The sequence below is a fragment of the Stegostoma tigrinum genome, chromosome 6 (genome assembly GCF_030684315.1).
Source record: "Stegostoma tigrinum isolate sSteTig4 chromosome 6, sSteTig4.hap1, whole genome shotgun sequence".
Classification (NCBI taxonomy): domain Eukaryota; kingdom Metazoa; phylum Chordata; class Chondrichthyes; order Orectolobiformes; family Stegostomatidae; genus Stegostoma; species Stegostoma tigrinum.
In genome coordinates, this window is record NC_081359.1 from 100,189,984 (window position 1) to 100,210,571 (window position 20,588).

The 20,588-nt window shown below is 44.4% G+C and overlaps 1 protein-coding gene across 8 annotated transcripts in view; it reads left to right on the top strand.

Annotated features, from left to right (window-relative positions):
• The window catches only part of LOC125453481 (interleukin-13 receptor subunit alpha-2-like), a 69,248-nt gene that overhangs the window by 46,212 nt on the left and 2,448 nt on the right, over positions 1 to 20,588 (top strand). For 7 of the 8 annotated variants that reach the window (XM_048533152.2, XM_048533145.2, XM_048533151.2 and 4 more), the window contains 3 exons: positions 264 to 396; positions 6,898 to 6,991; positions 8,414 to 8,498. In XM_048533152.2, coding sequence (XP_048389109.1) covers positions 264 to 396; positions 6,898 to 6,991; positions 8,414 to 8,498 — 312 coding nt within the window. Of the gene's footprint in view, positions 1 to 263; positions 397 to 6,897; positions 6,992 to 8,413; positions 8,499 to 9,943; positions 13,031 to 20,588 lie in introns of those variants that run through there. The other variant, XM_048533146.2, reaches the window with a different exon arrangement.

Sequence of the window (20,588 nt, forward strand, 5' to 3'; positions counted from 1 at the left end):
TCTCGAATAGAGCCCCAAACTGTTTAACCTTTGCATATATGACAATCCCTTCCCTCCATACCAGGGGTCATCCCAGTCGGACATTTCTGAACTACCTCCAATGAAATAATACATTTCCTGAACTAAGGGGACCAAAAATGCTTGCACTGTTCCAGATGTGGCCTCATTAGCACCTTATACAGTTGCAGTAATATGACTTTCTGTAATGGATGTAGTGTCATCACTGCCTTCATGATATTCTAATGATTATTATATTGGTTTAGATTGAAAATGTAACGTTCAAAAAGTGGAACATTGAAAATCGAAAGAAAAGCTACTCTGTAAAAGTGAGAGCAAGAATTAATAATCATTTGGAATTTTCTATCTGGAGTGATTGGACTGAAGCTGTCATTGTTGGTAAGACTAAAACCTCTCCTAACAGGTTTCTACCACGCATCTTGGATTATATTTTCAAATGTACTGGGGTGAAAAATAGATTGAGCAGCTATAACAATTTAGCATCTCTGTCCTTTGTACTGATTCCCTTCATCGTTCCCACACTGAGTCTTTGGCAATAATGACACCCAGGGGTTGGATCTGCTGCTAATGGGCGGATGATACAGCATAACATATATTAATTATGTATCTGATATGGCAGGGCTGCCACATTGACTGAGATTTTCAGTCAGCAGCAAGAACAGCCCAGGTCAGCCAGGACCATGTCCACTCCGATCAAATGTCCTCAAAGTGGGAAATGAGGCAATCGATAATATGAGAGACCCTGCTACCACCACCAATCATCTCAATCCCAGAATTGTTGCTGGGCTAACAGAAGTGGCCTTTGATTTTCCCATGAAGTGTCTGTCTTGTGATGATTCAGTTTGGTTTTGCAGGCCTCGGGAAATCCATCAGCTTACCTGTAATAGTTCTGAATTAAGAAACACCTGGATCCAGCTTGCATAAACTGTGAATCCCCAGCATTTCGCACCCCCACCTAGATGTTGCTGATAGTCCCAATCTCCCCAGAGACCTGTGATCCATCCCTGCCACCCAACTCTATCCTCGCATACCACACTCCACCCCCAACAAAGTAAGCCCTCTTACAAACCCCAAAAATGCTTCCATTCTGCACTTCACAAGACACGGTCAATCTGAATCACGCACCAATGCCTTCCACCTTTCTGACCTCTAATCTCTGTTCAAATCTCTACCCCACTCCTTCCCCACATCCCCTTGCCCTCTGAGCCTTCAATATCCCCTGGAAGCTCATGATCACTTCATTCCTCACAATATCACACTGCTCCAGCCTGTTGATAGCTCTTGACGTGCATACTGTATTGGTTGAACCAGGAATAGAGTTAGACCAGCAGACTGTTTTTTTTCTTGTGACCCTAAAGGGCAGCTGCTTTGTAGCATGCTTGTCTGCTCTTGTGAAGGCTGATTGTAACATTCCGCTGTGAAAGGAATTGCTACTTCATACTTCTTTGGAATAATGCTCCATTCCTTTAGCACGAGAAGAATATCGTTGCCCGGGAACTCAGGTGCGGGGTGGTGGCTACAGCTTTTTCTGGAAAGTTAAGGCCGAAGTATTGTGTTAGCATCCATGGAGTTGATTTTGCTGTCGAAAACTAATGGACCAACTCAAGGACTGCCCGTATAGAATAAGCGAACACCTCATGACTCTCCTGCTCTCCCTTGCGTGGAACCCGTATGTCACAGCATTCAGTGCCTATGCATCAATGCCTGATGCAGCACGGAGGTCAAGGAGGCATTCTAATCCAGCTTTGGCCAGTATCTCCCATAGGTCCCTGCAGTAGACATGCCAATCGCCCTTGGCAGCTTCAATGCCAGAGTCAGCAAAAGTGCAGATCTCTGGGACGATGTAATCAGGAAAGAGGGAGTAGGGAAGCAAAACTCCAAAGGCACCCTTCTCCTGACCAAATGTTGCAAACACCACCTCCTTTTTGCCAACATACTGTTCTGCCAAATATAAGACAATGTGGCAGCGCCCACGCGCCAAACACTGGCATCATCCGAGTGCGGAACTGGAAAGCCATTAAAATTGCACGTGGTATGACAGGAGCCGATGACAGCTGGATGGACCATTTCCTGATCCAAGCCAGGATCGATGTAAATGTAGCCCCGCCGCTGCGGATGCAGCAGAAACGGTGCCACAAGAAGTTCAAAATTGAGGCACTCACAGACTTGGAAAAGAAAACCTCAAACAACCAGTTCCTCTCCACAAAGCTAGCAACCCTCAGTGACACCAAGCTGCAGGATTCCACAGCTTCTAAACCACCCTCAAGGCTGCTAACATCAGGGCCCGCAAAATCTCAGTCAGTCACTCGACTGGGAAACACCAAGATTGGTTTGACGAGAATGGTGGGGAGACCAAGAAGTGATGAGTCAGGACCACGTGACTTTTCTGAATGTAAAATAACAACAGCACTCGAAAGAGGACAGGCTGGCCTACAGGAGACTGAGAGCCAAGATCCAACAACAAACCTGTGGCATAAAGAACCAGCTGTGGTTGGAGAAAGCACGGGAGGCCCAGTGAATGGTCGACAGCCATGATGTTCAGGATTTCTTCTGTGCTGTAAGGACCACATTTGGACCAAACACACAAAGCCCCACGCTACTGTTGGCCACGGATGGAGTGACTCATGCCAAAGACAAAGAAGCCACCAAACAAAGCTGGGGGAAGCACTTTAGAAATCTTCTCAGCCAGGGCTCTGTCGTCAATCCAAGTGCCTTTGAACGCATCCCACTGCATACTACATTCTGCAAATGCAGCAAAACCCCAGCCCTGCACAAAGTAGAAAAGGCCATCAGCCAGCTCAAGGCTGCTGGAGCAGTCAGTATCCCTGCTGAAGCATTGAAGGGCAGAAGCAAAGAGCTCCTGCTGCAGCTGTGCTCCCTCACCTGCCTTATCCGGAAGGAGGACAGCATCCCAGGAGAGCTCCGATATGCCACAGTTGTGAGCATATTCCAAGAAGGGAACAAGTCTGACTGTAATAATTACAGGCGTATCTGTCTGCTGTCATGTGTTGGAAAAGTCATTGCCCAGGTCCACCTCAATGCCCAGGTTATCCTCCCTGTGGCTGAGGAACACCTCCCGGAATTGCAGTATGGCTTCTGGTCGCAGAGGGGCACAGCAGACATGACTTTCACTGGGTGACAGCTGCAGGAGAAATGCACAGAAAAGAACTCATGCCTGTACATCATAACACAATGTGGAGCTGGAGGAGCACAGTGGACCAGGTAGCATCAGAGGAGCAGAAAAGTTAACATTTCGGGTCAGGGCCCATCTTCAGTACCTGTATATGGCCTTCTTCAACCTTACAATATTTTGATACCGTCAACCGCAAAGCATTATGGAACATCCTCTCTGATGAAGGGTCTAGGCCCGAAACGTCAGCTTTTGTGCTCCTGAGATGCTGCTTGGCCTGCTGTGTTCATCCAGCTTCACACTTTGTTATCATGGAGCATTCTTCTCCACATTGGTTGTACCATCACCACCCTTCGCCTCGTCCACAATGACATGGAAGTTGTGCTAATGACAAATGGCTCCATGACCAACCCATTCCCCACTTGGACTAGTTTCAAACAGGGCTGCGTCATCGCCCCAACACTGTTCTGGATCTAGCTCGCTGCAGTTGTTCACCTCATCACCGACAAGCTCCCTGCTGGAACAGAGCTAGCCTGCAGAGCCAGTGGGAAATTATTCAACCCCAGTACCTTCCAGCCAAAGCCAGTCCACCCCAACCAGCATCATTGTGCTGCAGTTTGCGAATGATATTTGTGTATGTGCAATCTCAGAGCATGAACTCCAGACCATCGTCAGCACCTTTACAGAGGCATAATGAGAGCATGGGTCTCACCTTGAACATCCGCAAGATGGAGATCCTTCATCAACCTGGCCCGGCATTGCTGACTGAACCCCCAATCATCAAAACCCACAGGGAGGCCTTCGAGAATGTTGACCACTTAGAATACTGTGGAATTGTCCTGTCAGCCAAAGCAGCTATTGATGAAGAGATCCAGCACTGCTTCCAGTGTGCTGCCACAGCCTTTAGTTGCCTGAGGGAAAGAGCGTTCGAGAACAACGACGTCAGATCTGATACCAAGCTAATGGCTTACAGAGTTGTGGGAGCTCCCACTGTCCTATAGGGCTCTGAGATGTGGACTGTCTACAGCAGACACCTCAAGGCACTGGAGCAGTACCACCAACACAGCCTGTGCAAGATCCTGAGAATCCACTGGGAAGAAAGATGCACCAACACCAGCATCCTCGACCGGGCCGACATCCCCAGCATCGAGGCACTGACCACACTTGATGGACTGGATACATCATTTACACCACTAATACAAGCAGGAGCTCAGCTCCAAAACAGCAGGCAAGCCTGAGGTGGAGAGAGGAAGCACTTCAGCCATACCCTCATGGCCTCCTTGGTGAAGTGCGGCATTCCCACTGACACCTGGGAATTACTGGCCCAAGACCGTACAAAGTGGAGGACGAGCATCCGAGATGGAATTGAGCACTTGTCGACGGGAAAAAGTGGAGGCCCACCCGCCCCTTCCCACAACCACCTTACACCTCATGTGTGGTAGAGTCTGTCAAAGTCGCATTAAACTGTATAGCCACCTCTGGACCCATCCTGAGAGTAGAAGAGAGTCATCCCCATGTGTGAGGGACTGCCAGTGATGGTGATGATAAGACAGTCAGCGAGTTAGGGCATGGCTTGGCAAGAAAGTCCCCTGCTCCCCTTGGTAGTCAGGGAACACAGGAAAATAGGAAGGGGAATAGCCATTCAGCTCCGAGATAATGGGAACTGCAGATGCTGGAGAATGCAAGATAACAAAGTGTGGAGCTGGATGAACACAGCAGGCCAAGCAGCATCTTAGGAGCGCAAAAGCTGATGGAAGGGTCTAGGCCTGAAACATCAGCTTTTGTGCTCCTGAGATGCTGCTTGGCCTGCTGTGTTCATCCAGCTCCACACTTTGTTATCAGCCAGTCAGCTCCTCAAGCTTTGGTCACTGGATGCAAAACGTTAAATCTGATTTTTATCTTCACAGATGCCGCCAGACCTGCTGAGCTTTTCCAACAACTTCTGTTTTTGTTCCTAATTTATAGCATCCGCACCTCTTTCAGTTTCTCTTTATAAAGGTTTTGTTAAAGGTCTCTGTTTGAGTTCTGAAGAGTGACGTTGGACTTGAAATTCTGTTTTCCTCTCTCTGTCGACATTGCTAGACCTGTTGAGTTTCTCCAGAACTTTCTGTTTTCATTTAAAGTTATGTAGTTGGGATAGTATATCATCACGTTTTCTGCAGCAGAGTTCCATAGCTCTAACACACCTTTGTGAAGAGGTGCCACCTAATTTTTCTTATATAAGCATTGAAAATTCTGACAGGGCTCAAGAGGGTGGATACAGAGTAGGTGTTTATTTGTCTCATCCAAAAGGTCTAGAACCAGATGACTCAGTCTCAGAACAAGAGTTTCAAAGCTGCTTAGGACTGAAATGAGGGGGAGCTAACTCGGTGGGGGAAGGAGGGGTGATGAGTTTTTGGAATTCCTCGCTCCAGTCATTAAGACTGAAACTCAAACATTAAGAAGACCATAAAATGTAGGAGCAGAAATAGGCCATTTGGCCCATCAGGATTACATGTTAAGCGTGTTCTGAACAGAAGTCGATAGATATCAAGTATATGAAGGGAATGGGGATAGTGCAGGAAAATGGCGTCGTGGTGCAAGATCTGCCATGATCTCGTTGAATGGTGAAGCAGACTTGAGGGGCTGAGTGGCTGGTTCCTGTCTGAACCTCCTACATTTGATGCTCTCCCAGATTGGTGTGGGCCTATTTTTCAGGTGATGTTGTCCTGTTCGCAACCTGCCCACCAGCAGGAGAAAGTTGTTACCTTCCCTTGGGAGGAGCAACCTATCCTCTGTGCACCGTATTTCATAAACCAGCTTTGCTGGTCTTTATAATTATGTTAAACATTCCCTAATGCACTGTTACGGCCCTTGTCAGTTCATGCTTTGGTCTATATGACAAGAAGAACCCATCTGATTCACTAACATCCTTCAGGGAAGGAACCTGTCATCCTTACCTGGTCTGGGCCTACATGTAACTCTAGACCCACAGCAATGTGGGTGACTCTTATCTGCCCTCTGGGCAACTAGGAATGGGCAATAAATGCTGTCTGGCGAGTGATGCCCTCATCCTGTGAATGAATAAAGAAAAATAAGGACAGTGCAAAAGGATTGAGCATTGCTGGGCTTATACCCCACCAAAGAACCTCAGTAAAATCACTCTTTACGCCGTAAAACCCAAGTAAAAATGGGTTCTTAAAACATTTAGCAGCGAACAATAACTGTTGGCTGCTTTTAGATGAAGGATGTCGATTAAATGCAGTTGTGGCCATGAATCCCAAATTAGGCAAAATAGTCTCTCAGCCAACTGACTGCTTTCTGCTGTGAGGTCCACCTCATTTCCTTACTTAGCATCTCAGGAGGGAGATCAGGAGCAGCCATCCAAATCCCATGAGGAACCTTCCATATCATACACAAGCATTGTCTGCTTTCTGCCTGTTGTGGGTCAGTGAGAAACATGTCTGGATATAAGGGCAAGTCACCATCATCTGATACTGCTCTCTCATTGGAGAGAGAGAGAGAAATAGAGAGAGACTGATGTTGGTTTAACCTGAGGGTCACTGCGCCTAAGGCAAAGGGTAGATTTGAGAAGATAGGACTCTGAATCAGAAATTAGTTGTCCAGCCACCTCTGAGGTAAACAGCTCCCTTGCCTATCTTGTAGAAAATCGGTGTTGTATCCCAGTCCACCTTACACACAGCTGTCTCTATTTCATAAGGATCCATGTTGCAAAAGCCAGTAATATGAGTTTATCTTGTTATTTGCAGAAGCAGAACCAAAAGATTACCAAATGCTGATAATGATTGTACTAGTGATTGCTTTCATTGTTCTGGTGCTCCTGGTGACGTTCACTTGCAAGAAGTAAGTTTCTTATCTAAATCTGTTTTTTTTTCACATTGTGTTGACTGTATTGCAATACTGATGGCACAGGGACAGTAAATTCAGAAATCAAGAGCTTAGCGGGCACTATTTCTGAAAGCTCTGATGATGTGTCATCAACCTGACACAATTCACTCTCGATGTCTATAGATAGTAAAAACTGCCGATGCTGGAGTCTGAGAGAACACAGTGTGGAGCTGGAGGAACTCAGCAGGCCAGGCAACAACAGAGGAGCCATTTCTGAAGAAGGGTCCCAACCTGAAACGTCAGCTTTCCTGCTCCTCTGGTGCTGCCTGACCTGCTGTGTTTCTCCAGCTCCACACTGTGTTATCTCTGTCTATAGATGTTGCCTAGCCTGCTGTGTCCTCCCAGCACTTCCCACTTACTTTTTTTTTTAAAAATTGCACGTTTTCAGTGCCTGCAGCATTTTGCTTCTGTTTGGCCAAGTCACCTGTAGCCCCATGCACTGGTGTCTGACCTGAAATGCAGCCAATGTTTGCCAGCTTGTACTGATCTGTTAGTTTTGCTAGAGACTGGTATTTGCTTGAAAAAAGAATCTCCTTCACTTTCACTCAGGGCATGGCCACTGAGATTGGCAGCTTTGCCCAAATAATACTCGCAGTGAATACATGAAGTGCAGCCTTTTGGCAGATTTTGTGATAGACAGCCATACAGTTGGACCCACTTGCCATGCCTCCTGCAGGCACATTTGCAACTTATATTCAGGTCTCGAACTGAGTCGATTTAAATCTGAGATAGATAAAGTTTTGTTTAGTAAAGGTATTACAGGATGTGGGCCAAAGACGGGTATATGGAGTTAGGCCATTGAAATAACTCTTCATCCCATCACCAATCACACCTTATTTACAAATGTATACCCTTTGACAATAGCACTGCTTTAGGTATTTAGGGGCTAAATAGCCCTTACGTTCATTCTTCAATGCAACCATGTTTCCCTAACTGGACCAGATTAACAGACCCAGTCACAGAACCTATGTTCTATGATATTCACTGACCTTATCAAAGGATCGTGGAATCCTGCATGGCTAATCCACCGAGCCGACACCCTATGGGCAATTTAATGTGGCCAATCCACCTAACCTGCCCATCTTCGGGCTGTGGGAGGAAACTGGAGCACCCGGAGGAGATACACGCAGAACATGCAAACTTCACACAGCCAGTCAATCAAGGAATCGACAGGAATCAAACCTGGGTCCCTGATGCTGTGAGGCAGCAGTGTTAACCGCTGAGCCACCGTGTCACTCGTGTTGCAATCACTATAGCCATGATGTCATCAAATGGCGAAACAGGCTCAAGGGGCTGAATAGCCTATTTCTGTTCCTGTGATTGATGAAAACATTCTTTTGGCTAAATGTTTCTAATTGAATTTTTTTATTCTTCCAGGTCATTGGACAAACTATGTCAACCAATCCCTGATCCGAAAAGGAAATTTAAGGGTCTTTTTGACAACAACAATGGCAATTTTCAGGTAGCCTGTAGTATTAATAGATGGTGCAAAGTGGATATTGAATGCACAACAATGTACATTTATATAGTGTCTCTAAGGTAGGAAGAAGTTGTCACAAGTGGGCCATATTCCAGAGTTGGAAATAATGACCTTAGTGAATGACCAAAAGATTGGTTCAATGTCAAATACGATGGTGGGCTTGCAAACAGTTTGGTCAAAAGTAAAATATTGTTGGTGCTAGAGATCATAGAATCCCTACAGTGTGGAAGCAAGGCCATTCAGCCCATTGTGTCCACACTGATGCTCTGAAGAAAAACCCATCCACTACAACCCATTCACCTAGCCTGCCCATCTTTGGACTGTCGGAGGAAACCCATGTAGATACAGGGACCATGTACAAACTCCAAGCAAGACAGTCACCCAAAGCTAGAATTGAGCCCAGGTCGCCGGTACTCTGAGGCTGTGGCACTAACCACTGAGCTACTGTGCCACCGCAATCTAGGATCTAAACAGAAAATGCTGAAAGTGGTCAGCAGGTCAGCCAAGAATCTATCAAAACAGAAAGAGAGTAAGCATCGAAATTGATAACTGGCACACCAATCATTTTCAGATTTTAGTTTGATAGCATGTGGATAAGGTGATAAAAACTATGATATGGAGGTTGCAGTGAAAAGGATGTCTTTGAGTTGTGACCCATATGAAACTGCATGTGGCTTGAAAATTCTAACAGCACAGGGCAGTGACCAAGTCAATGCTCAACCTTACAGGGAGTGGCAGAGTACATGTGAACAGGATGGCTCCCCTGGCTAGAGAGTCTAGAGCTGAGGGGGACATTCGAGGATAATGGGCAGAGCACTTAAGATGGAAACGGGGAGGAGGGTCATGAATCATTGGAATTCTGTATCCAAGAGGGTTGTTGAAGGCAGAATTTGCTAGATTTCTGGAGAACGGTGAGTGCAAGAAAATGGTGCAGAGGTGGATGATTAGCCATAATCCAATTGAATGCCTAAGCATATCAGTCATTGAAATTTAGCCTGCCACAGAATCCCAACTACCAAGAAATGCTGACCACTGAGGATGTTCAGCATCTATTTTACCTAATATTATTATGGTATAGATGAGATAAATGAATGGCAGAATAGCCTTTTTTGTTTAAGGAGTGATTATATTCCCATTCATATTTCAAGTGGGCATGTCATTTTGACCAGTGGATATAGCAGGGATCAGATTTATGTGGGTTCCAAGCTATTTCTCCTCCCACTCATCTACAATGCAGTTTTTACAGCGTAAGGAGGTTGGGGAGGCATGTGAGAGGGGTCCTGGCGTGGCAACATTTACATTGCAATCATTAAAACTCAAGTTTGCAGCAATGTGAGTTAATCAGCTTTAATAGATAAATTAAAGAATCTCTTACAAAGCATGTGCCTCAGCAAAGATATGTGACATGATTCCTTTTGTTTCATCAGGAATGGATTGATGCCAAACATTTGGTCACCAAAATACCTGAGGAATGCATTACAGTTGCAGTGGAAGACTAGGTTTATGCATTGAATTCCTACAGTGCAGAAAGAGGCCACTCAGCCCATCAAGTTTGTACCAAGCCTCTGAAAAGTATCCCACCCAGACCCCATATTTGCCACAGCTAATCCATCTAGCCTTACATCGCTAGATACTACGCCTAACCTAAACATCTTTGGACTGTGGGAGGAAACCAGAGCACCCTCCAGAAACAGGGAGAATGTGCAAACTCCACACAGGCAGTCACCCAAGGCTGGAATCTAACACAGGTCCCTAGTGCAATGAGGAAGCAGTGCTAACCAGTGAATCACCATGCCACCCTGCTTTGAACTGGTCAAACAATTTTAGAACAACGTCTTCCCGGTCATTATTAGACTGATGAGTAGACTCTAGCCTCAAATAATGCTGATCGTGCTTAAGTTGATCTCACCTAGCACACCACTGTGCAATGTAACCTGTATGCCTCTGTCCAGGTCTCTATGATCTGTAATCCTTGTTTACTATGATCTGCCCATACTGCTCATAAACAAAGTTCTTCACTGTACTTCGGTACAAGTGGCAATAAATCAATCAATCATTCAACTGAACAGTTAATCCCAATCAGAATACAGCAGCAGAAAAGCTGTTCTATAACAAGACAATCCATTGAATGTACTTTCTCTGATTAATAACTCAGAAGCTGAATTTTTTTTTTCTTTAGGATACATGAGCTTTCACTTAATATATGTCAGCTAAGTTCAATGCTGCTGTGCTGGTTGAAGAGTCATACAGCATATAGACAGACCTTTCAATTCAACCAGTCCATGCCGAATATAATCCTAAATTAAACTAGTTGGCTCCCTTTTCCGGCCCCATATCCATCCAAACTTTTCCTGTTCATGTGTTTATCCAAAAGTTTTTTACACATTGCAATTGTACCCACATCCATCACTTGCTCATTTCACACGCGGGCCACCTTTGATGTAAAAAAAAATGCCCCTCTTGTCTTTTTTAATCCTCTCTCCTCTCATCTTAAAAATGTGCCCCCTGGTCTTGAAATCCCCCATGCTAGGAAAAAGACAACTACCATTAACCTGATCTATACCTCTCATTATGGAGCAGAGATGTGTTGAGGCATCAGACCTAAATATATAAATGTTTCTCCTGGCTCAGTAACACTATTCTGAGTGAGAAGATTGTGGGTTTAATTCCCTCCCCAAAACGTGAACACAAGAACTCAGACTGACTCAGCTGTTAAAATAAATCTTCATGGAGAGATGTGAAAGATTCTATCGTGCATTTTTTAAAAAGCAGGGCAGTTCCTACAAGGACAGGATCGTAAATGAAGACTTTTCAATGCCTCAGAAATGTAAGGAAGCAATCAGTTGATGAATATTCCCATATTTTTCTCTCTGAACTAGCATAGGTAATGTGAGTAAATTGGTTTAAATTAAGAGGTGGAAATTAAAAGGATGCCTGAAAAAAAATTGCATTAATAATGACCATTGTACAGCTTCACTGGAGTGCAGACTTTTCCTGAGAGCATAGGATTTTGGTGACTGTGGGAGCTCAGTGATGTGAGGGTAAGAGAGCAAGCTTGATAAATACACAAGATAAAAACAGATAGGCTTAAACTAGTATTTCAGGCTAAGCTACAGACATAGAGCAAGTAACAAAATGTACTAAATTAAACAATGTTTTTACCTATATTAAAAGCTATGAATAGTTAATTCAGTGATATTTCAAAACTTTGAAAAAATTATAATGTGTTTCTTAAGAAGAGAAATGACAAGGAAAGTGAATTACTGCAGCCGCAGTTCCCAGAAACTAATGGGTATCTGGGAATCCACAACAACTATAATTGCAGTTAAATGCTAACAGCTTGAGAAACTCTGCATCAGAGTTGAGCTGAAGTCTGAGAGTTGAACTGAAAGCCACAAATGCTGGAGATCACAGCAGTCAGTCAGCATTGATGGAGAGAGAGCCAGCCAACATTTTGAATCTAAATGACTCTCCACCAGAGCTAATTTGAAGAATCACCTAGACTCAAAACATTTGCTTGCTGTCTGTCCGTGGATGCTGCCTGACCGGATGTGATCTGCAGCATTTGTTGTTTTCGGTACAGAATCCACGACCTGCAGCAATTTGCTCCGGCCTGAGTTTTGAACGCTGTAGTGCCTCAGGGAAAATGAAGCTAAGCTGTGATGCCTTGCTACACAGACCAGTCACAGCCCTTCGGTTAAATATCTCAGATCTAGGCCCTGATCAGGGATGGGAATGTGTGTTGGAAAATCTATGGGAGACAATTCACTACTAAATAGCAGGGTGGATAATGAGGAAGCAATAAATGTAATGTATCTGGATTTTCAAAAGGCATCAGATAAGGTGTCACATTAGAGTTTACTGCATAAAATAAGAATTTATGGATTGGGATGATAAATTAACAGAAATAGAGGATTAACTGCCTCATGGGAAACAGGATGTCAGGATAAATGAATGGTTTTGAGGTTGATAAACACCCCTTGGGTGCCACGGTGATTAATGCCACTCTCTCAACTATTTAAAACCAATTAGAAATATAACTAAATTGAATGAAGGGACCACTTGTGTTGTTGCTCCATTTACTGATGATACAAAGATAAATCAAAGTAAGTTGTGAAAAGGACAACAAGAGGGATAAAGATAGGTAATGTGAGTGGGAAAACATTGGCAGGTGGGTAATGTGAGTAAATATAAGGGCTGTTCATTTTTCCAGAAAGTGTAGAAAAGCAAGACAACATTTCAATGAATAGAAAGAACAGAATATTGCAGTTTAAGGTTTTATCAAAGAACTGTAGTTCGGGTTGTGGGTGAGGTTGTTGACTTGCTCACCGAGCTGGCTTGTTTTCTTTCAGATGTTTCGACACCATGCTAGGTAACAACATCAGTGAGGCCTCTGATTTGTTCATATTATTCTACTCCTCTTGGAACTTATACTGTCTAGTCCGTTATGGTGAGTTGTGTTATTTCCGATTTTGTCCTGTATGGAATTGTATATGGGTTCCAATTTTATATGTTTGTTGATTGCATTATGGGTTGAGAACCAGGCCTTGAGGAATTCCCGTGCATGTCTGTGTTTGGCTTGGGCTCCTACAGTTACATTGTCCCAGTCAAACTGATGACCTTCATTGTCTGAGAGTGTACTGATACTAAGAAAAGTTGGTCATGTCGTTTTGCTCCAAGCTGACGTTTGTGTATTCTGATGGCTAGTTTCCTTCTTGTTTGCCCAATACATGGCTTGTGGCAGTCGCTGTATGGTATTTTGTAGACTACGTTAGGTCTGCATGTTGTGGGAATGGGGTCTTTCATTATTGTGAGTGTTTATCAAAGAGTGGCTATGGGCTTGTTAACTACCATGATTCCTGGTGGTCGTAGGTGTCCCATTGTCAGTTCTGATATGTTCCTGATGCAGGGCAGCATGGCCAGTGTGTTAGGGCGTACTGTGTCTTCTTATTATTGTCTATTTAGTAGGCATCTACGGATGAAGTTGCAGGGCTATTTGTTCAAAGCACAGATTTTGTATAGGTTCCCTTCCTCTTTCCTGAGTACTTCTGCTGTATGTGTTTGTTGATTGCATTATGGACTGACCAAATCCTCAGCTTCCACAGTATCCACCCCAATGTCCACAAACAAAGCTATGTTAGGACACTCTTTAAACAGGCCACTACTCACTGCAACATGCCAGAACTGCACAAGAAAGAGGAAGAGCAGCAAAACAACACAACCAACTTTCCTTAGTATCAGTACACTCAGACAATGAAGGCCATCAGTTTAACTGGGACAATGTAACTATAGTAGCCCAAGCCAAGCACAGACATGCACGGAAATTCTTAGAGGCCTGGTTCTCAACCCATAAGGCAATAAACTGACATATAGAATTGGACCCTATATACAAACCCATATAGAACAGAACCGAAAATGACACGACTTGCCATAACAGACCGGAGAGTATAAATTCCAAGTGGAGTAGTGCAACATCGCTTCATGAGGGGCCTCACTGATGATGTTACCTCGGATGGTGATGAAACGTCTGAACAAGAACGAGCCAGCTCAGTGAGCACGTTAACAACCTCAGAATAATGCAGTAAAGAGGAATCTTTGCATTTGAAACATTACATGTTACTGTATAGGTTCAATGAGTAATGTAGAGTAATAACAGAATACTGGACATTACTACAAGGTGAGTAGAGTGTTAAAGTAGGCGCATCTTGCTAAGCTGTGTGAGGCATCAGCGAGACCACACCCTGACTACATGTCCACAATTTCTATCACCTAATTTAAAGAGGGAAATAAATTTACAAATGACGGTCTTCTGGCAGATTAAACAATGTCTGTGCTTCTGGGCCAGAAAGTCCAGGCTTGAGTCCCAATTCAGGATTTGATGGCCAATGAAGTTACACTCAGAATGGAGCAGCTAGTTGGGAATCAAGCTACAAGTCCTACCAGTACATACCAGCAATAAAAATGGGTGAGCCATCTGTTGGAAGAAGAGTTGGTGCCTTTATCATGAGCATCAATCAATAGCTCCAGCCTGCAATTTTCTTGTTTCCTCAGGCAAATGGTTATCCCTCAACCAAAACAAATGACCTGAATATGTTTCATTGCTTGCTATGGCTTCTTGCTGTGTGAAGATCCATTGAAAGATTTCCTGCATTACTAGAGTGACTACAACTGCCTAATTTCCTATACAGAGCTTTAAGAAGTTCTAGGATTGTGTGTAGTTTGAGTTTTTCTTTCAGAAAGAGCACTTCCATATGTTGTCAATGTATGTTTCTGGGGACACCCTTTGATCATCTTAATACTTGCTTGAACTTGCACATTCTTTGTCTTTCTGAAACAGTTCAGAAGCTTTTATCAGGATTGTGAAGAGCCTGAAGTGACATCATATGCCAGTGTTAAACAGTCAAGCGAAACAAGTTGAGATAACAAAGTGTAGAGCTAGATGAACACAGCAGCCTAAGCAGCGTCTTAGGAGCACAAAAGCTGATGTTTTGGGCCTAGACCCTTCTTCAGAAAAGGGGTGGGGGAGAGGGTTCTGAAATAAATAGGGAGAGAGGGGGAGGCGGATCGAAGATGGATAGAGGAGAAGATAGGTGGAGAGGAGACAGACAAGTTAAAGAGACAGGCATGGAGCCAGTAAAGGTGAGTGTAGGTGGGGAGGTAGGGAGAGGATAGGTCAGTCCGGGGAGGACGGACAGCTCAAGTGGGCGGGATGAGGTTAGTTGGTAGGAAATGGAGGTGCGGCTTGAGGTGGGAGGTGGGGATAGGTGAGAGGAAGAACAGGTTAGGGAGGCGGGGATGAGCTGGGCTGGTTTTGGGATGCAGTGGGGGGAGGAGAGATTTTGAAGCTTGAGAAATCCACATTGATACCATTGGGCTGCAGGGTTCACAAGCGGAATATGAGTTGCTGTTCCTGCAACCTTTGGGTGGCTTCATAATGGCACTGCAGGAGGCCCAGGATGGACATGTCGTCTAATGGGAGGGGGAAGTTAAAATGGTTCGTGACTGGATGTGCAGTTGTTTATTGCAAACCGAGCATAGGTGTTCTGCAAAGCGGCCCCCAAGCCTCTGCTTGGTTTCCCCAAAGTAGAGGAAGCCACACGGGTACAGTGGATGCAATATACCACATTGGCAGATGTGCAGGTGAATATCTGCTTGTTGTGGAAAGTCATCTTGGGGCCTGGGATGGGGGTGAGGGAGGAGATGTGGGGGCAAGTGTAGCACTTCCTGCGGTTGCGGAGGAGAGTGCCGGGTGTGGTGGGGTTGGCGGGGAGGGTGGAGCGGACAAGGGAGTCACGGAGAGAGTGGTCTTTCCGGAAGGCAGACAAGGGTGGGGATGGAAAAATGTCTTTGGTGGTAGGGTCGGATTGTAGATGGCGGAAGTGTCAGAGGATGATGCGTTGTATCCAGAGTTTGGTGGGGTGGTGTATGAGGACAAGGGGGATTCTCTTTGAGTGGTTATTGCGGGGACGGGGTGTGAGGGATGAGTTGCAGGAAATGCGGGAGACACGGTCGAGGGCGTTCTCAACCACTGTGGGAGGGATGTTGCGGTCCTTGGAGAATGAGAACATCTAGGACATACCGGAGTGGAATGCCTCATCCTGGGATCAGATACAGTGGAAGCGAAAGAATTGGGAATCAGGGCTGGAATTTTTGCAGGAAGGTGGGTGGGAGGAGGTGTATTCTAGGTAGCTGTGGGACTCGGTGGGCTTGAAATGGATATCAGTTTCTAAATGGTTGCCTGAAATGGAGAAAGAGAGGTCCAGGAAGCTGAGGGATGTGTTGGAGATGGTCCAGGTGAACTTGAGGTTGGGGTGGAAGGTGTTGGTGAAGTGGATGAACTGTTTGAGGTCCTCTTGGGAGCAAGAGGCGGCGCCGATACCGTCATCAATGTAACGGAGGAAGAGGGGTTTAGGTACAGGAGAAGGACTGTTCCACATAACCTACAAAGAGGCAGGCATAGTTTGGGCCTATGCGGGTTCCCATGGCCACCCCCTTTATCTGTAGGAAGTGGGAGGAATCGAAAAAGAAGTTGTTGAGGGTGAAGACGAGTACGGCAAGGTGGATGAGGGTGTCGGTGGAGGGGGACTGGTTGGGCCTGCAGGACAGGAAGAAGCGAATGGCCTTTCTGCATGGGGAATGCAGGTCTATAGAGTCTGGACGTCCATTGTGAAAATGAGGTGTTGGGGACCAGGGAATTGGAATTTCTGGAGGAGGCCTCATCCCGCCCCCTTGACCTGTCCGTCCTCCCCGCACTGACCTACCACCTGCCTCCCCACCTATACTCTCCTCTCCACCTATCTTCTCCTCTACCCATCTTCGATCCGCCTCCCCCTCTATCCCTATTTATTTCAGAACTCTATCCCCATCCCCCTTTTCTGATGAAGGATCTAGGCCCGAAACATCAGCTTTTGTGCTCCTGAGATGCTGCCTGGCCTGCTGTGTTCATCCAGCTCCACACTTTGTTATCTATAATCATGCTTTTGAGATTGGGTATGTTTAATCAGGAGTAAAAATGTTACGTCAGAAATGCTGATTAATTTTCATTGTAATTAATAATAAAAATGTTGAAGTATACAAGTATTACTTGAGTGGAACATAGTGCAAAAACTGTGATCTCTAAGTAATGTGCTTTTGCTGGAGTCAGATGGAAACATGTAGCACTGATGTATAAAACAAACAATAAAACTGGTTTTGCAATCTGCAAATTGATGAAATTTGCAAGTCATCATTCAAGCTAATCTTTTGCTTCATTTATCTAACAGGTTTGAGAGCATTGTTTGAGAGCCAAATTTTAGGAGCCTGAAAATGCTATTGTGTGTTATCTAAATATTTAACGGATTGCCATAAAGTCCCTCCAGCAATTGTTTATACGCTGGTTAAAAGCTTCTCCTTTCTTCCTTCAGAGAAGGAGGTATACGCTGGTTAAAAGCTTCTCCTTTCTTCCTTCAGAGAAGGAGGTGAATCTATGTGAGAGGTTGCACATACATGTGATCACTTCCAATTTGTGAGATCGAATCTATTCATGTGAGCTCTGGACGTGATTATCTCAGGGTTGGAAGTGACCTTGTGTAAACGGCTAATGCTGCAAGCGATTATCAGGCCAAAGAGATCTCATCAACAAAGTTAGTTTGCTTAGACCAGCCACAAAAAGAATTTGGCATTTTTCCTTTTTTGTTGAAATTGATCGAGCTTTTTGCATATACTTTTACTACCCTCAGGTGATCAAATGGGTTCTGGTGTGCATATCCCCATGTGTTTTTGCCTGTTCGTGCATTGCTCATAACTGAACCACAAATTTATTTGAAGGATTATTGGAAAAGGAGTGTGCCATTCGGCCCTTCTGGCCTGTTGCATCATTTTGTCAGATGAAAGATAATCTGCATCTTCACTCCATGTGCCATCTTGCTTATAACCCTTTTGATTCCTTACATTACAAAAATCTATCACTATCAGTTTTGAAACGTCCAATTTGACTCCAATACCAGCAGATGCTTTGAGACTGTTCCAAATTTTCACTACCCTTTGTGCTGCCTGACATCATCCTTGAAAGCTCAGCTCCAATGTTGAGATTATCATAGAATCATGGAATGGAGGCCACTCGGCCCATCCAACCTATGCTAGATCTCTGAACTGGCAACTCAGCAGGAATTATGTTCTTCTCCCTGTCACCCTGCACGCTGTCCTTTAAGATAACAATCAAACTCCCTCTTGAATTCATCAAGCAGACCCGTCTTCACCACGTCTCTAAAGCAGTACTTCTAAGGCCGTAATAAAATAATTTCTTATCTGGTTTAATTGTGAAAACTGGGCTACATGGGCAGGTTGGATTGATGGGCCTGTTTCTATGCTATAAACCTTTGTGACTATAGTATCCTGTCACCATTTCTTCCTTTGCCAATTAATTTAATTCTGCACCCTCATTTTCTCAATCCTTGATGGGAACATTTTCACCTTATTTATTGTATCTAGTAACCTCATTAAATACCAGTATGAAATCTAACCTCGATGTTTCCTTCTCCAAGCTATAGACATAACAAAAGTTCCTAATCCCTGAAATAATTCTCATGAGATTTTTCTGCATTCACGCCAAAACCTTCACTTCCTTCCTAAAGTGCCGTGACCAGACCTCAAAAGCACTGTTTTGCAGAAGTTGAACATAACGTAGTCACCTTTGTATTCCTTGGTAAAACCCGAGATGTTTTATTTTCCACACTATTGACGTGTTGTCTGTGTTCTTTCATTTGTAGACTCATAGAGTCATACAGCATGGAAACAGACCCTTAGGTCCAAATCATCCATGTTGACCAAGTTTTCAAAACTAAACTGATCCTACTTGCCTGTGTTTGTCTCTTCTCCAACTGAACCTTTCCTATTCATGTACCTATCCAAATGTCTTTCAAATGTTGTAACTGTACCCACATTATCTACCACTTCTTCTAACAGTTCAGTAGGATCGTGCTGATCTGATGACATTCCTCATGTCCACTTCCCTGCTTCTTTTTTTCCCCCACAGCCCTTGATTCCCCTGACTGATCCTTAAACATACACAAGCACTCTGCCCCCACAGCTTTTTGTGGCAAGGAGTTCCAAAGACTCACAGGACTCTGACGGAAGAAATTCCTGCTTACTTCAGTCTTAAATTGTAGCCCCTTTATTCCAAGCCTGTGCCTCTGGTCCTAGTCTGTCCGATGAGGGGACACATCCTCTCAACATTTACCCTGTCAAGCCCCATAAGAACCCCATATGTGTCAATGAGATCACCTCTCATTCTGAGAGTCATAGAGTAGTACAGCATGGAAACAGGCCATTCGGCCCAAACTGGCCCATGCTAACCATGGCGCCCAATCAGCTAGTTCCAATTCCCTGCATTTGGTCCATATCCCTCTAAATCCTTCCATCCATCCACCTATCCAAGTGTTTTTTGAATGTTGCTATTGTACCTGCCTCAACCACTTTCGCTGGCAGCTCATTTCATATACCCACCATTCTCTGTGTGAAGAAGTTGCCCCTCAGGTCCTTCTTAACTCTTTCCCTTCTCAGCCTAAACATATGCCCCCTAGTTTTCAATTCCCCATCAGTTGGAAAAAGAGTCAATACATTCATCCTATTTAAGCCCCGCATGATTTTATACATCTCAATAAGGTCATCCTTCATTCTGCTACGTTCCAAGGAATAAAGTCTTTTCTTGGTCACCCTCTTCCTATAACTCAGGCCTACTAGTCCTGGCAACATCCTCATAAATCTTCTTTGCGCACTTTCCAGTTTAACTATGTCTTTCCTATAACAGGGTGACCAAAACTGTACACAATATTCCAAATGTGGCCTCACCAGGGACTTATACAACTGTAACATAATATCCCAACTCCTACACTCAATGCCTTGACCAATGAAGGCCAGCATGCTAAATGCCTTCTTAACCACCCTGTCCACCTGTGATGCTGTTTTCAATGACCTATGCACATGTACTCCTAGGTCGCTCTGTTCCACAACACTCCTTAGAACCTTACCATTTACCTTATAAGTCCTACCTTGGTTTGACTTTCCAAAGTGCAACACCTCACACTCATCTGTATTGAATTGCATTTGCCAATCCTCAGCCCACTTACCCATCCGATCAAAATTCTTCTCTAATTTTTGATAACTTTCTTCGCTGTCAATGAAGCCTCCTAATTTTATATCATCCACAAACTTACTAATCATGTCTTGTACATTCAAATCCAGATCATTTATGTAAATGATCTCGAGGTGAACGTACAAAGCATGAGTGGAATCTTATTTGTTTAGCCTTTGTTTATAAGACAGTCGTATCATCCTGGTGGACCTTCTCTGAACTACCTGCAATGAATTTATATGTTTCCTTCAATAAGGGAATAAAACTGATCATAGTATTCCCTATATGGCTTCACCAGCACCTAGAACAGTTGCAGTAAGACTTCCTTACTCTTATACTCCCAACCTTTTGAAAGTAGATTTTTGGATTAACTGCTGCACTTGTGTGTGCTTGTTGTCTACATTTCGTGCACGTGTCCCCAAGTTACTTTGTGCTACAACCTTCTGCAGTTTTTCGCCATT